Source organism: Salmo salar, chromosome ssa14 (assembly GCF_905237065.1).
Source record: "Salmo salar chromosome ssa14, Ssal_v3.1, whole genome shotgun sequence".
Classification (NCBI taxonomy): domain Eukaryota; kingdom Metazoa; phylum Chordata; class Actinopteri; order Salmoniformes; family Salmonidae; genus Salmo; species Salmo salar.
In genome coordinates, this window is record NC_059455.1 from 72,757,624 (window position 1) to 72,774,809 (window position 17,186).

Genomic DNA, 17,186 nt, shown 5'->3' on the forward strand with positions numbered 1-17,186 from the left:
ACTACGGTTTGCAACTACACATGGGGACAAAGATCATACTTTTCGGAGAAATCTCTGGTATGACGAAACAAAAATAGAACTGTTTGGCCATAATGACCATTATGTTTGGAGGAAAAATATGGAAGCTTGCAAGCTGAAGAACACCATCCCAACTGCGAAGTACAGGGGTGGCAGCATCATGTTGTGGGGGTGCTTTGCTGCAGGAGGGACTGGTGAACTTCACAAAATAGATGGCATCATGAGGGAGGAAAATTATGTGGATATATTGAAGCAAAATCTCAAGACATCAGTCTGGAAGTTAAAGCTTGGTCGCAAATGGGTCTTCCAAATGGACAGTGACCCCAAGCATACTTCCAAAGTTGTGGCAAAAAGGACAACAATGTCAAGATATTGGAGTGGCCATCACAAAGCCCTAACCTCAATCCTATAGAAAATTTGTGGCCAGAACTGAAAAAGCATGTGTGAGCAAGGAGGCCTACAAACCTGACTCAGTTACACCAGCTCTGTCATGAGGAATGGGCCAAAATTCACCCAACTTATTGTGGGAAGCTTGTGGAAGGCTACCTGAAATGTTTGACCCAAGTTAATCAATTTAAAGACAATGCTACCAAATACACACAATTAGTATGTCAACTTCTGACCCACTGGGAATGTGATGAAAGAAATAAAAGCTGAAATAAATCATTCTCTCTACTATTATTCTGAGATTTCACATTCTTAAAATAAAGTGGTGATCCTAACTGACCTAAGACAGGGAATTTTTACTAGGATTAAATGTCAGGAATTGTGAAAAACTGAGTTTACATACACCTTAGCAAAATACATTTCAACTCCGGACTTCAACTGTAAATGATACAGACAACACCTTGGTGTCATTATACTCCTAATTGTGTGCTCTAAATATGGAGTATGACTACATTCTGAAATACAATTTTACACATGAATTTATTCAACACGAATCCCCCTGGTGATGACATTATTATCTGGAACTTGTGAGAACACCAACTTGTTTGAGTAGACCATAGAATCTGAGGGTTCCATAAAGAGAATTGAGATCATGAGGGGTTTTGAATTCTGAGAGCCATTTTGTTCTGTGACCTAAAAATGGGTGTATTCATTAGTCGGATTCCATTGCAAAACATTGTCTGTTACTCCAAACGGAAAACGTTCCATTTGTGCTGTTTGGTTCCTAGAGTAAATGGTAAACGGTTTTCCGTTGCAAAAAGTTTTGCGACAGACAAAATGTTTAGCAACGGAATCCGACTACTGAATACAGCCCAGTTCATCCAGAGACACATGGCGGCCATTGCTGTTGAGGTACGAGTTTATCGATATGATCATAGTCATCCTCAGTATATTCTACACAGACGGTGTAAGCCCCAATTGACGGCACTCCTTGACCTTCTTCAAAATGCTTCAGTTGGGTTACTTTATTTTCTCTGTCCATGCATCTATCATCGGCCCATCTTTGCAACAAACGAATGCAGCTTTCTACACTAAATGCCAATGTTAAAATGAACACCTCAATGATGACAAGTTCATACATCCTCATACTGTTCTTCACCAGCAACATAAGCAAAAGAAAACAATAGAAAGTGATTAAGAATTAGACAGTGGTTTCTTCAAGGGAACAACACTCCTAATCTAAAGTATAAACTCTCCAGTCAATACAAAGAACAATGAGTGTCCAATTGTATTTGATGAGGGAGAAAATATTCTGATACCCTGCCACACATGAATGTTTGACGAAACCAATGCCGGTGTGGGTGAAGGCTTTTTGTTCCAGCAAGCACTAACACAACTGATACCAATCAAGTCGTGAATGATGACTATGGTTGACAGAATCCGGGGTGTTGCTGATTGGCACTCAACTGCTTACACTGTCCCTAGAGTTCAGGGCCTGTATTCACATAGCTTCTCAGATTGAAGTGACTCAAATCCTATTCTTTTGTATATCCGATTCGAATCGGTTCATTTTCCTGCAGTCTGAACAGCCAAAAAGCACATGGAATCAGATATTTCAAGCCACATTTCGAACCACCTTCGTCTATCCTTTTGTGGGCCTTAAGCGAGATTTGGTGGTGGGGCAATCTTTTTTTGTGCCCACCTGTTGACAGCAGAGAGAAACATTTGTCTTTTAAAGTTTTTCCTGTAATTCTACATATTTTGCCATGGGGCGTAGAGAAAACGTTGCAGTTTTAAAGGAAGTCTTCTGCAGTTCTACACATTTTGCCATGACTTATGCCAGTTGTAAATGAGAACTTGTTCTCAACTAGCTTACCTGGTTAAATAAAGGTGAAAAAAAAAGAGATCTGAGTGAGAGTGACTAACAAAATCAATGGAGCCCCATGGAAGTCAGGGCCCTGTGCACATGCCCTGCGTGCCCAGTTGGTATTAGGCCATGATTACAAGTTTAGATAACTGGGGAGACTAATTTACCAATCAATTTTAATTTGCTGATATGGCTAATTGAGTGACTGTCAGTGACTGACAAAACAAGATAAAAACTGCTGATGCACAAACAAATGTCAAACTTGCACTTTGTGTATTCTACTATTCTAACTCGCAACAGTAAATTGAGAGTCTGACTAAGTTCCCCAAAAAAGATATACAGTATCAGTCAAAAGTTTGAACACACCTACTCATTGAAGGATTTTTCTTTATTTTTACTATTTTCTGTATTGTAGAATAATATTGAAGACATCAAAACTATGAAATATGGAATCATGTAGTAACCAAAAAAGTGTTAAACAAATCAAAATCTATTTTATATTTGAGATTCTTCAAAGTAGCCACCCTTTGCCTTGATAACAGCATTGCACACTCTTGACATTCTCTCAACCAGCTTCACCTGGAATGCTTTTCCAGCAGTCTTGAAGGAGTTCCCACATATGCTGACCACTTGTTGGCTGCTTTTCCTTCACTCTGCGGTTCAACTCATCCAAAACCATCTAAATTGTGTTGAGGTCGGGTGATTGTGGAGGCCAGATCATCTGATGCAGCAATCGATCACTCGCCTTGGTCAAATAGCCCTTGCACAGCCTGGAGGTGTGTTTGGTTATTGTCCTGTTGAAAAACAAATCAAATCAAATGTTATTGGTCACATGCACGTGTTTATCAGATGTTATTGCGGGTGTAGCGAAATGCCTGTGTTTCTAGCTCCGGCAGTGCAATAATATCTAACAAGTAATATTTAACAATTTCACAACATATACCCAATACACAGAAATCTAAGTAAAGGAATGTAATTAAGAATATATAAATATATGGACGAGCAATGTCAGAGCGGCATAGACTAAGATACAGTAGAATAGAATAGAATACAGTATATACACTACCGTTCAAAAGTTTGGGGTCAGTTAGAAATGTCCTTGTTTTTGAAAGAAAAGCAAATAACATCAAATTGATCAAAAATACAGTGTAGACATTGTTAATGTTGTAAATGACTATTGTAGCTGGAAATGGCTGATTATCTATGGAATACCTACATAGGTGTACAGAGGCCCATTATCAGCAACCATCACTCCTGTGTTCCAATGGCGTGTTGTGTTAGCTAAGAAGCTAATTGATCATTAGAAAACCCTTTTGCAATTATGTTAGCACTGCTGAAAACTGTTGTGCTGATGCAATAAAACTGGCTTTAGACTAGTTGAGTATCTGGAGCAGCAGCATTTGTGGGTTTGATTAAAGGCTCAAAATGGCCAGAAACAAAGAACTTTCTTCTGAAACTTGTCAGTCTATTCTTGTTCTGAGAAATGAAGGCTATTCCATGCGAGAAATTGCCCTAGAAACTGAAGATCTCGTTCAACGCTGTGTACTACTCCCTTCACAGAACAGAGCAAACTGGCTCTAACCAGAATAGAAAGAGGAGTGGGAGGCCCTGGTGCACAACTGAGCAAGAGGACAAGTACATTAGAGTGTCTAGTTTGAGAAACAGATGCCTCACAAGTCCTCAACTGACTGCTTCATTAAATAGTACATGCAAAACACCAGTCTCAACGTCAACAGTGAAGTGGCGACTCTGGGATGCTGGCCTTCTAGGCAGAGTTGCAAAGAAAAAGCCATATCTCAGACTGGCCAATAAAAATAAAATATTAAGATGGGCAAAAGAACACAGACACTGGACAGAGGAAGATTGGAAAAAAGTGTTATGGACAGACAAATCTAAGTTTGAGGTGTTCTAGGTCGGGTGAACAAAAGGACTTTAATTCCTGTATGTTATCACAATCACATCATGAGTCGTTAATCATGAAGCACACACCCCCGCCCTTCTTCTTCCTGGTGATATATTTATTCCTGTCTGCGCGATGAACTTAGATCACAGCTGGCTGGACAGACACAGACAGTATATCCCAAGAGAGCCATGTGTCTGTGAAACAGAGTATGTTACAATCCCTGATGTCTCTCTGGAAAGAAATTCTCGCCCTGAGCTCGGCATCTTTATTGATCAGAGACTGAACATTAGTGAATAGTATACTCGGAAACGGTGGGTGGTGTGCGCGCGTCCTAAGTCGGACTAGAAACCACTCCGAGTAACTCGTGGAATCAGTTCAATTGCCCTGGGGGGTGCGAACAAAGGATCTGATTTGGGAAAGTCGTATTCCTGGTCGTAATGGTGAGTTACCGCCTCTCTGATATCCAAAAGTTCTTCTTGGCTTTATGTAACAACAGAAAACGTTTTCTGGGCTAATAATGTAAGAAATAATACATAAAAAAATGAAATACTGCAAAGTTTCCCAAGAGCTAGAAGCATGGCAGCTCTCTGTCGGCGCCATTTTCAGGACACAAAGTGTAAACCAGATGGGAAGGCGTATCGCTGCAGAATGCTGTGGTGGCCATGCTGGTTAAGTGTGCCTTGAATTCTAAATAAATCACAGTGTAACCAGCAAAGCACCCCCACACCATCACACCTCCATGCTTCACAGTGGGAACCACACATGTGGAGATCATCCGTTCACCTACTCTGCGTCTCACAAAGACATGGCTGTTGGAACCAAAAATCTAACATTTGGATTCATCAGACCAAAGGACATATTTCCACTGGTCTAATGTCCATTGCTCGTGTTTCTTGGCAGAAGCAAGTCTCTTCTTATTATTGGTGTCCTTTAGTAGTAGTTTCTTTGCAGCAATTTGAGCATGAACGCCTGATTCACACAGCCTCCTTTGAACAGCTGATGTTGAGGTGTGTCTGTTATTTGAACTCTGAAAAATTTGTTTGGGCTGCAATCTGAGGTGCGGTTACCTCAAATGAACTTATCCTCTGCAGCAGAGGTAACTATGGGTCTTCGTTTCCTGTGGCGGTCCTCATGAGAGCCAGTTTCATCATAGCGCTTTATGGTTTTTGCAACTGCACTTGAAGAAATGTTCAACTAGCCTACCTGGTTGAAAAGGTGAAATACATTTATTTTTTAAGACATGTGAGCACTAGGCCTTGCAGTGTGGCCTAAAAGGCAAAACCGATCCATTGATAAGCTGTTCTATCCTCCGATGCGCTTTGGGAATATGGGCCTAGAACCCTAAGGCCATTGGCTGCATTTAAACAGGCAGCCCAATTCTGATCCTTTTTTCACTAATTGGCCTTTTGACATATCCGATCTGAAAAAACATTTTGCGATTGGTCTTGACCAATTAGTAGAAAAAGATCAGAATTGTGCTGCCTGTCTAAATGCAGCCATATAAATTGTGTGAATTGGCACCCGATAATTTCTCATCTCTTGTTGAAATCAGAATAGGTGCTGTGGCAATCTCGTGTGCATTTCTGACCGTAGCGCCTGCCCAACTAGATGCTTAAGCGTTGCATCCAGTGGTTGTGCCGCGTCCAACAGTGCATCAGATTGCTGTATGTGGTTACCCGAGTTAAATACATTACCAGGCATTTTAAGATCTGGCATACATCTGCAATGTAGTCAGGGGAGGAACTTGACCAAAGCCTTTCCATTGACTTTGAGGCTAGGCGTACACCAGACTAAACCCAAAAACTTGGGTTTTAGCACCAAATTATCCTTGTGGTTAATAATGGAAGTCTCACAACAACCAAAAATAAAAAAATAGGGGGCGGGGTTTAAGGAAAAGGACCAGTTAGAAATGCCAGTGCCGATTTCTGGTTCCAGGCCGCCAGTGGAGGTTGAGGGAAGAACGGCGCGAATGGCAAACACGGGTTTGATACCATTCCACTGCAGTTACCACAAGCCCGGTCTCCCCAATTAAGGGGCCACCAACCTCCTGTGCAGTCCACCCCTTCCTCAGACCCTTTATAGCCGGAGTTCACATTGCAAGCCCAATTTCTCAGAATGCCCTGTAACTTACATGCTCAATCAGGAACCTTGGGACAGAGTCCCATTAATCCAGGATGTGCTGTCTGGCTATGCAAACACCAATACAGACCAAAGACTACGCTAGGAAATGTCAGTTGGCAGCAACATGCAACAGTGAAGGGGCTCCATACCAAGTGCAACATTCTTGTTGGTTGAGCCTACTACTGAATATGCCCCCTGATCATGTGTTGCCCTTCTACATTGCTGGGCACTCACTTTAACAAATGAAGGCAATATTTCAGATTACTCTAGCATGTAGTGCATAATGGTGAAGACAGAAAGTCAGTCGAAGTAGCATTAAATCATTTATTTTTCAAAGAGATTAACAGGCATCATCTCAGTGTTGTGGTAGTCTCTTCACTGGTTGAGTTCGCCAGGAGCAGATGTGGTGGTGCTTATGTCACTTTGTTGTAGGGGCATCCTCCTTGTGTGCTGGGACATCAGGACTGGCACCAACCTCAGTGAGTTGGAGTGTGCTGCTGCTTGGAGCAAGTCTATTATGGGCCACCACGACAACAGCGCCTTCCAGTTCTAGAAATAGATATGGACTGGGAACATATTCCTTCTTTATGAAACCACATCAAAAGCTCTGAAGTCAGATATTTAAAAGTGATACTGGCAAGTGCCATGTGCAGGTTGACATTTATTGAGACGGTATTGTCCTGGAGGCAGAACTTAGCGATTACCACTAGATGGAAAGTCAAAGTTGGCTACATTGTAACAATGTATGCTTTTTTGGTTTTAATTTAATGTTAAGCATTAGGGTTGGCAGTGAGGTTAATGTTTAAAAATCATATTTTATTACTTTGTGGCTGTGCCAGCTAGTGAACATTCTGCGGAGCCATCCCAATAAGTGCTAACCTGCTTGCCATGTGCAGGTTATTTCCCTCTAAAATAGCAGTACCATCATCCCATACAGGACAGCGTGCCTCTGCTATGCTACAATTGATGAAACAGAGGTAGCTTTTAACAACCAACCAGGCTGCACACCTGGGCTGGATTACGCCCTAATTGGGCCTTGCATCTGATTAGTCAAGATCTTTAATTGGCACGCATGTTCAAATCAAATCACATTTTATTTGTCACGTACACATGGTTAGCAGATGTTAATGCGAGTGTAGCGAAATGCTTGTGCTTCTGGTTCCGACAGTGCAGGAATATCTAACAAGTAATCTAACAGTTCCCCAACAACTACAACTAATACACACAAATCTAAAAGGGGTGAATGAGAATATGTACATATAAATATATGGATGAACGATGGCCAAGGTGCAATAGATGGTATAAAATACAGTACATAAATATGATATGAGTAATGTCATATTACACCATGAGTCGTTAATCATGAAGCATACACCTCCGTCCTTCCTCTTCCCAGAGAGGTGTTTATCTCTGTCGGCGCGATGCATGGAGAAATCCGATGGCTGAACCGATTCCGACAACATATCCCGAGAGAGCCATGTTTCCGTGAAACAGAGAATGTTACAATCTCTGATCTCTTTCTGAAAGGCAACCCTTTCTCGAATTTTGTCTACCTTGTTGTCAAGACACTGGACATTGGCAGGTAGTATACTCGGGAGCGGTGGGCGATGTGCACTTTTACGGAGCCTGACCAGGAGGCCGCTCCGTCTGCCCTTTCTGCGGCGCCGTTGTCTTGGGTCAGCTTCTGGGATCAGATCAATTGTCCTGGGTGGTGGTCCAAACAGAGGATCCGCTTCGGGAAAGTCATATTCCTGGTCGTAATGTTGGTAAATTGGCGTCACTCTTACATCCAGTAGTTCTTCCCGGCTGTATGTAATAAGACTTAAGACTTCCTGGGGTAAGAAATAATACATTAAAAAAACCAAATACTGCATAGTTTCCTAAGGACTCGAAGCGAGCCGACCATCTCTGTCGGCACCATCAGAGGAACGCGTTCTTGTTTGCCACGTTCCTCTGCCCAGGCGTGGCACGTGATACGTGGCAGATCTTAAAACGCCTGGATACGTATTTTACATATCAGCTAACACATCATATGTTATAGCAATCTGTAGTGACGGGAAACCAAATCTTTCTGTAGGCTTCAGCGCTTTCACCAAATTGGGCCCAAAAACGGTTAATTACTCGGAGGTCATTGTCTGTTCACAATGCACATTAGTGACATCTGCTGGTCAGCAATAAATATTTTAGATTTTAGATTCTTCAAAGTAGCCACCCTTTGCCTTGATGACACCTTTGCACACTCTTGGCATTCTCTCAACCAGCTTCACCTGGATGTTTTTTCTTGAAGAAGTCTTGAAGGAGTTCCCACATATGCTGAGCACTTGTTGGCTGCTTTTCCTTCACTCTGCGGTCCAACTCATCCCAAACCATCTCAATTGGGTTGAGGTCGGGTGATTGTTGAGGCCAGGTCATCTGATGCAGCACTCCATCACTCTCCTTCTTGTTCAAATAGCCCTTACACAGCCTGGAGGTGTGTTGGGTCATTGCCCTGTTGAAAAACAAATGATAGTCCCACTGAGCGCAAACCAGATGGGATGGCTTATTGCTGCAGAATGCTGGAGTTAGCCATGCTGGTTAAGTGTGCCTTGAATTCTAAATAAATCACAGACAGTGTCACCAGCAAAGCACCATCACACCTCCTCCTCCATGCTTCACGGTGGGAACCACACGTGGAGATTTCCGTTCACCTACTCTGTGTCTGACAAAATCGCGGCGGTTGGAACCAAAATCTCATATTTGACCCATTGCTCGTGTTTCTTGGCCCAAACAAGTCTCTTCTTCTTATTGGTGTCCTTTTGTAGTGGTTTCTTTGCAGCAATTCGACCATGAAGGCCTGATTAACGCAGTCTCCTCTGAACAGTTGATGTTGAGATGTGTCTGTTACTTGAACTCTGTGAAGCATTTATTTGGGCTGCAATTTCTAAGGCTGGTAAGTCTAATAAACTTATCCTCTGCAGCAAAGGTAACTCTGGGTCTTCCTTTCCTGTGGCGGTCCTCACGAGAGCCAGTTTCATCATAGCGCTTTATGGTTCTTGCGACTGCACTTGAAGAAATGTTCAAAGTTCTTGAAATGTTCCAGATTGACTGACCTTCATGTCTTAAAGTAATGACGTCCTTTCTCTTTGTTTATTTGAGCTGTTCTTGCCATAATATGGACTTGGTCTTTCACCAAATTGGGCTATCTTCTGTATACCACCCCTACCTTGTCACAACACAACTGATTGGCTCAAACGCATTAAGGAAAGAAATTCCACAAATGAACTTTTAACAAGGTGGCAGGTAGCCTAGTGGTTAGACCGTTGGACTTGTAACCGAAAGGTTGCAAGATCGAATCCCCGAGCTGACAAGGTAAAAATCTGTCGTTCTGCCGCTGAACAAGGCAGTTAACCCAGTGTTCCTAGGCCATCATTGAAAATAAGAATGTGTTCTTATCTGGCTTGCCTAGTTAAATAAAGGTAGAAAAAAAGGTACACCTGTTGATTGAAATGCATTCCAGGTGACTACCTCATGAAGCTAGGTGAGAGAATGCCAACAGTGTGCAATGCTATCATCAAGGTGGCTACTTTGAAGAATATAAAATATATTTGGATTTGTTTAACACCTTTTTGGTTATTCCATGTGTTATTTCATAGTTTTGCTGTCTTCAGTATGATTCTACAATGTAGAAAATAGTAAAAAATTAAGAAAAACCCTTGAATGAGTAGGTGTGTCCAAACTTTTGACTGGTACTGTATATATGTATAAACCTTTTTTGGTCGGGGGGCCCCTAAGCGACCGCTTATGTCTGGAGCTGGCCCTGACCTTCCAAGGTGGTTTGAAATCAGATACAAATTTGATTCCCGGCCATGCGACTTGTGTCTAGCGATCAAATCTGATCTATTTGCCCTCGTGGTTTATAGACTGCTATTTTACATATCTTGTTGCTTGCTAGTTACTCGGTTGACAGTTTGACAAGAACATGTATTGCTTACAGACAAATTAGTGAATGTGCTAGAAAGCTACCTAGCTAGCTAGTTGACTGCTGTGGCGAGCCATAAAGGACTCGTATTGAAAATAGTTTCACTTTCCTTTGAGGCTTTAAGTGTTCTAACACTATGACTTTGAACATTCAAAGTAACTGGGAACATCCATGGTAGGCTTTGTTGTCACCTTAGCTTGGAGAGTCAGCATTCCAAAACAACACAGCAGCACCCACCCGTAGCACGTGCTCCAGCAGGTATATTTCACTGGTCACCCCCAAAGCCAATTCCTCATTTGGTCGCCTTTCGTTCCAGTTCTCTGCTGCCAATGACTGGAACGAATTGCAAAAGTCACTGAAGCTGGAGACTCATATCTCCCTCACTAACTTTAAGCACCAGCTGTCAGTGCAGCTCACAGATCACTGCACCTGTACATAGCTCATCTGTAAATAGCCCATCCAACTACCTCATCCCCATACTGTTATATTTTGTTGGTCCTTCGCACCCCAGTATCTCTACTTGCACATCTCACTCGTGTTTAATTGCTAAATTGTAATTATTTTGCCACTATGGCCTATTTATTGCCTTACCTCCCTTGCACAAATTGTATATTGACTTTTTTCCTATTGTGTTATTGACTGCATGTTTGATTATTCCATGTGTAACTCTGTGTTGTCTCACTGCTTTGCTTTATCTTGGCCAGGTTGCAGTTGTAAATGAGAACTTGTTCTCAACTAGCCTACCTGGTTCAAAAGGTGAAATACATTTATTTTTTAAGACAGATGTGAGCACTAGGCCTTGCAGTGTGGCCTAAAAGGCAAAACCGATCCATTGATAAGCTGTTCTATCCTCCGATGCGCTTTGGGAATATGGGCCTAGAACCCTAAGGCCATTGGCTGCATTTAAACAGGCAGCCCAATTCTGATCCTTTTTTCACTAATTGGCCTTTTGACATATCCGATCTGAAAAAACATTTTGCGATTGGTCTTGACCAATTAGTAGAAAAAGATCAGAATTGTGCTGCCTGTCTAAATGCAGCCATATAAATTGTGTGAATTGGCACCCGATAATTTCTCATCTCTTGTTGAAATCAGAATAGGTGCTGTGGCAATCTCGTGTGCATTTCTGACCGTAGCGCCTGCCCAACTAGATGCTTAAGCGTTGCATCCAGTGGTTGTGCCGCGTCCAACAGTGCATCAGATTGCTGTATGTGGTTACCCGAGTTAAATACATTACCAGGCATTTTAAGATCTGGCATACATCTGCAATGTAGTCAGGGAGGAACTTGACCAAAGCCTTTCCATTGACTTTGAGGCTAGGCGTACACCAGACTAAACCCAAAAACTTGGGTTTTAGCACCAAATTATCCTTGTGGTTAATAATGGAAGTCTCACAACAACCAAAAATAAAAAAATAGGGGCGGGGTTTAAGGAAAAGGACCAGTTAGAAATGCCAGTGCCGATTTCTGGTTCCAGGCCGCCAGTGGAGGTTGAGGGAAGAACGGCGCGAATGGCAAACACGGGTTTGATACCATTCCACTGCAGTTACCACAAGCCCGGTCTCCCCAATTAAGGGGCCACCAACCTCCTGTGCAGTCCACCCCTTCCTCAGACCCTTTATAGCCGGAGTTCACATTGCAAGCCCAATTTCTCAGAATGCCCTGTAACTTACATGCTCAATCAGGAACCTTGGGACAGAGTCCCATTAATCCAGGATGTGCTGTCTGGCTATGCAAACACCAATACAGACCAAAGACTACGCTAGGAAATGTCAGTTGGCAGCAACATGCAACAGTGAAGGGGCTCCATACCAAGTGCAACATTCTTGTTGGTTGAGCCTACTACTGAATATGCCCCCCTGATCATGTGTTGCCCTTCTACATTGCTGGGCACTCACTTTAACAAATGAAGGCAATATTTCAGATTACTCTAGCATGTAGTGCATAATGGTGAAGACAGAAAGTCAGTCGAAGTAGCATTAAATCATTTATTTTTCAAAGAGATTAACAGGCATCATCTCAGTGTTGTGGTAGTCTCTTCACTGGTTGAGTTCGCCAGGAGCAGATGTGGTGGTGCTTATGTCACTTTGTTGTAGGGGCATCCTCCTTGTGTGCTGGGACATCAGGACTGGCACCAACCTCAGTGAGTTGGAGTGTGCTGCTGCTTGGAGCAAGTCTATTATGGGCCACCACGACAACAGCGCCTTCCAGTTCTAGAAATAGATATGGACTGGGAACATATTCCTTCTTTATGAAACCACATCAAAAGCTCTGAAGTCAGATATTTAAAAGTGATACTGGCAAGTGCCATGTGCAGGTTGACATTTATTGAGACGGTATTGTCCTGGAGGCAGAACTTAGCGATTACCACTAGATGGAAAGTCAAAGTTGGCTACATTGTAACAATGTATGCTTTTTTGGTTTTAATTTAATGTTAAGCATTAGGGTTGGCAGTGAGGTTAATGTTTAAAAATCATATTTTATTACTTTGTGGCTGTGCCAGCTAGTGAACATTCTGCGGAGCCATCCCAATAAGTGCTAACCTGCTTGCCATGTGCAGGTTATTTCCCTCTAAAATAGCAGTACCATCATCCCATACATACCCTTTCAATAGGTTCCAATCTCATTCTGATCCTTCTCTTCACCCAGACCCTCTTTCTCTGTGGTAACCTCAAGGTCTCCAATGGGCTCAGGTGTAGGAATCAACTCAGGGTCTGGGGTGGCCTCCAGCTCTGAGAACAGACTATTTAGCACAGAGCCTACATGCAATTATCATACATGCAAAACAGTAAAGTACAGTCATTACCTCTTTGGGCAATTAGTTCTTTCTGCTTGATGAAGCCATCATATGTTGCAGAGCTAACGAGACCGTGCTTGTTGTTGGGTCCGACCCTCGGGCCCAAGGGACTAGCCGCATTTTGGGATTGGGCGAAATAAGGTCCTGGAATTAAATGTAACAGATTAACACAGCCAGTGTTGGCAGAATTGCTAGCCTATAGGGATAGGAAAAGACAGGTGTCCGAAGTGGCACCCGATGACCTATAGAGTGCACTACTTTTGGCCAGTGCATCATGGTCTGGGCAATAGTCGAGACATCCTGGTTGCCTCCCACACATTTTAAAAAAACTGGCTTCACACTTCTGTACCTACTGGAATGCGAGTTTGGCATAAGTCTGCCTATGTCACTACCTGATCCGCTTGAATACATACAAAATAGTAGCTGCAAGATGGAGATCAGTTCTTTTTAATGAGTGCATTATGCAAGTGGCTAGTTTGCCTCAACTACCTTCACTAAAACCACTGCAAAGGTATTCCCTGCAAAATTTGGTTTCAAATCATGACGTTCTGCTATGTCTGCCTCGTGATTTGTTGGGAGAAGTTGCCAAACGAGTCAGTCATTGAAGCCAGACCCTAGTCACTGCTGTTGCCTAGGGTTGGGTTATCAAGACTACCTGTTCAAAGGTAGTGCACTACATAAGGAATAAGATTATGCCATGTCAGAGTCAAATTACCTCTCTTGAAGTCCATGCCACTCCAACGACTGCCAGGTGATACGGGCTTCCTGTCCCCTGTTGAGGCAGGGAAGCCAGGTATATCGATACCTCCACTCATCCGTGGAGATGTACGCTTCTGTTTACTTGGGAGGACCATTATGGGGCCCAAAGTAGTATCCTGGCCCCATACTAAAAGGACAACACATTCATTAAACACACCTTTGCAGTCAAGACACTTTCAATTAGTCTTCCCTCAATTTCCATCTCAACCATATTGGAGAAGGTCCCAGCCCTGCAATGTGTTTTGAGAAGGTAGTGACAGAATAGAGGGATTAAGATGTCAAATACACCTTTCTTGGCCTTCATCCCAATACTCCAATTGTCACCAGAGACTGGGGGTTTGTTGCGGTAGATACGAGGTTCAAGTTGGCTACCACCTAGTCTTGGACTGAGGGGACGTTGTGCTGGAGCTTGATCAACCCCCTTCTGTCTACTCAGGCTTAGACAATGCCCACATAGCAAATCATTCTCATCAGCAGACCTCCATCTGAAATGTATGAAAGATCTACTCATGGACCAAGAACACACCATTTTTTTTAAATGCTATGGTTATTCCAGTGAATAGGTCACAGCCCAGTAACAGTAGCTAAGGAAATGTGACTTATCCCACCTGCCATCAATGAAGGAGCATGCCTTGTTGCTAGGCTCTGCATGGTCCATGACAGGGACTGCCATAAGGTGGCAGGTGATGTACAGCTGTAAAAAAAACAGGATGAGCAAAACAAAGATGCAGAATCACAGTAGCCTACATAATGTCTGTAAATTATGTAACTGTAGAATAATTTTACTACAGTAGCCGTAATGGCCTCTACAATATCTGTTCTTTTTTTAAATACCGCCCTCACCTCTGCCCCGTCCTCCTGGTAGAACCTAAAGGCATCAATGTGGAACCCGAGCTCGTTGTCCTGGGTTCTACGCATGAAACCAGAGCGGGAACCAGGCAGCTGGGAATCCGTCAAGCACCTGGAGGGAGATACATATTGGGGCATCTTCCTTAGTAACCAATTAAGAAGTCTCAAAGAAACCGCCAAGCACCAGTTGACTACTTTAAAAATGGTGGAAGCCCTCAAATGGCATATTCTATCGTTCTCTACGGGCCAGCCGGAGAATAGTCGTTCTAAGCCATTTTCCCCCCTGCTTACCCATCACTCTCAATGAAGACATATCTAGGGACAGAGTTGCTATCAGGGTCCAGTGTGGCCACGCAGCTGCTAACAAACACCCTGAGCCTGGTGTGGTGAGCAACCCTGACAGACGCCTCAATGTTGATGGGATCACCCAGGAAGTAGACTCCAGAACCCCGCTCATAGAGCCAGTCACCTGGAAAGGAAATGGCAGTAAAGACAGGTTATCCAATAATGAACTAAAGGAGCCTAACATTACTCCTTATAGTCCAAGGACCATCTGTTTAGATGTGAATTGGCCCTGGCAGCTAAAGCCTCTATTGCAGTATAGTTCAAGAAACAAAGCCCTCTTGCATATCGCATCAAAATCACTTCACACGCGCAACACTTAGTTACTCTACACCATTTAGTTGTAGCCGACAGTATTTCAGTGACAACACGTTTGTGGCGTCAATCTTCCGTTTATACACAGGTGTTTGAAGACGCAGATAACTAATTAGCACAGGTACGCCTCTGTCTTCTGTATGTCAACCATTAACAAGCACTGTCACATGGAAATATGTCCGTGTGGGAGGGAACCCTATAAAAACGTGTAGTAATTGAACTTTCTTTGAAAATGTGTCGCTGATGTGAAAGACAAGCGATGCGTTTTAAAGTTACGAACGCGAGTCGCTATTAAAACTACCCCGGCCAGAACTTATTGTCAATAGGCGCTAAACTAGTGAGCATCTAATATTGGATTCAAATGAGGGGTTTGTTAACAGGGCCATGTTTAGTATGCAAACTGTATAACGTTGCAGATAGAAGTGTCCCCCATAAGTTGTCTGATGTGATTCCGTATTTTGCATGTCAGAAGAGCATTTGTGCTACATAGTACATTTATATTTGAACATTCAATTCACGGGTTTTACCAAGCTTCTGGGAGAGCGCCATTGTACCCTTTAGATTATCTGAATGTTCAACAAAATAGTACCCTGCGAAGTGCAGCCCAGGATTCATATACCCACTTGTCATAAGCTTCAATGAGAACTGCAGGGTGTCTTCAGCAGACACTGTGGCGGTGAAAGGGATCCAGGTCGGCTGGAGAGAATAACTGTCCAAACTGTACTTCCTGAAACAGAAAGTACAGGCCGGTAAATAAACCAATAGGTCAACGCAGGATTCATATGATCATCATACAACAGTATAGCCTAAACTCACCTTTCATAATGACACTCAATTGGGATTACAGCACCAACCATTCGAATAACCCCATCTGGTGTGGTTCTGGGTGTATATCTGAGGAGGTTTGTGTAGATCAATGAGTCTTCGGTTATCTGTGGATTCACAAAGCAGCATTTAAGAGAAGGTTGTTTCAAGAAGTCAACTACTAGAGAAAAAAAAAATATATATATATATATAGGTATATTACCAGGTTCTTGGTTCCACAGTCCGAAAGTGCTGCAAATATTCTGTACTCATCTCCGGCTGCTGACGCTGTTGCCCTACAGGGCTCTTGGTCTTGGTACTGTTCAACTCCAAGTCGCAGGTCATCCACGTCGATTAGATTACCGAGTTGAAACAGATCAGCCTTCACGACTATCTCCATGTAGTCTGAATGGCACGTCACAGCGACAGTTTCTACTCGAATTGGCCTTGAAACTGTTTGTTGGAGTGGAGGCTGTTTAAAGCGGGGACGATTGTCAAATTGCGGTGTTCGCCTTGGAAGTTGTTGCCATGTGTCAGTGCTATAAGTATATGACAAAGCAGGAGAGATTAAGAAGTTTTCCACAAGTAAAAACCAAACCAGTTGCTTGAACAATAACCTGAGCGCGTTTGCCATCATGAGTCCCACGCCAACAACTACTGTGACTCTGTAGGTTAGAGGACAGCGTGCCTCTGCTATGCTACAATTGATGAAACAGAGGTAGCTTTTAACAACCAACCAGGCTGCACACCTGGGCTGGATTACGCCCTAATTGGGCCTTGCATCTGATTAGTCAAGATCTTTAATTGGCACGCATGTTCAAATCAAATCACATTTTATTTGTCACGTACACATGGTTAGCAGATGTTAATGCGAGTGTAGCGAAATGCTTGTGCTTCTGGTTCCGACAGTGCAGGAATATCTAACAAGTAATCTAACAGTTCCCCAACAACTACAACTAATACACACAAATCTAAAAGGGGTGAATGAGAATATGTACATATAAATATATGGATGAACGATGGCCAAGGTGCAATAGATGGTATAAAATACAGTACATAAATATGAT

The 17,186-nt window shown here is 42.9% G+C and overlaps 1 protein-coding gene across 1 annotated transcript; it reads right to left on the reverse strand.

The window, feature by feature from the left end:
• Positions 1–12,227: 12,227 nt before the first annotated feature.
• Positions 12,228–16,833, reverse strand: LOC123726772 (zona pellucida sperm-binding protein 3). The gene is made up of 11 exons (XM_045694770.1): positions 16,343–16,833; positions 16,132–16,247; positions 15,939–16,042; positions 14,950–15,127; positions 14,653–14,770; positions 14,418–14,503; positions 14,098–14,294; positions 13,766–13,936; positions 13,060–13,194; positions 12,857–12,985; positions 12,228–12,483 (listed from the first exon to the last, which is right to left on the reverse strand). Exons 1-10 carry the CDS (start codon positions 16,754–16,756, stop codon positions 12,861–12,863), a joined length of 1,644 nt encoding a protein of 547 aa, XP_045550726.1. The 5' UTR covers positions 16,757–16,833; the 3' UTR covers positions 12,228–12,483; positions 12,857–12,860.
• Positions 16,834–17,186: the final 353 nt, after the last annotated feature.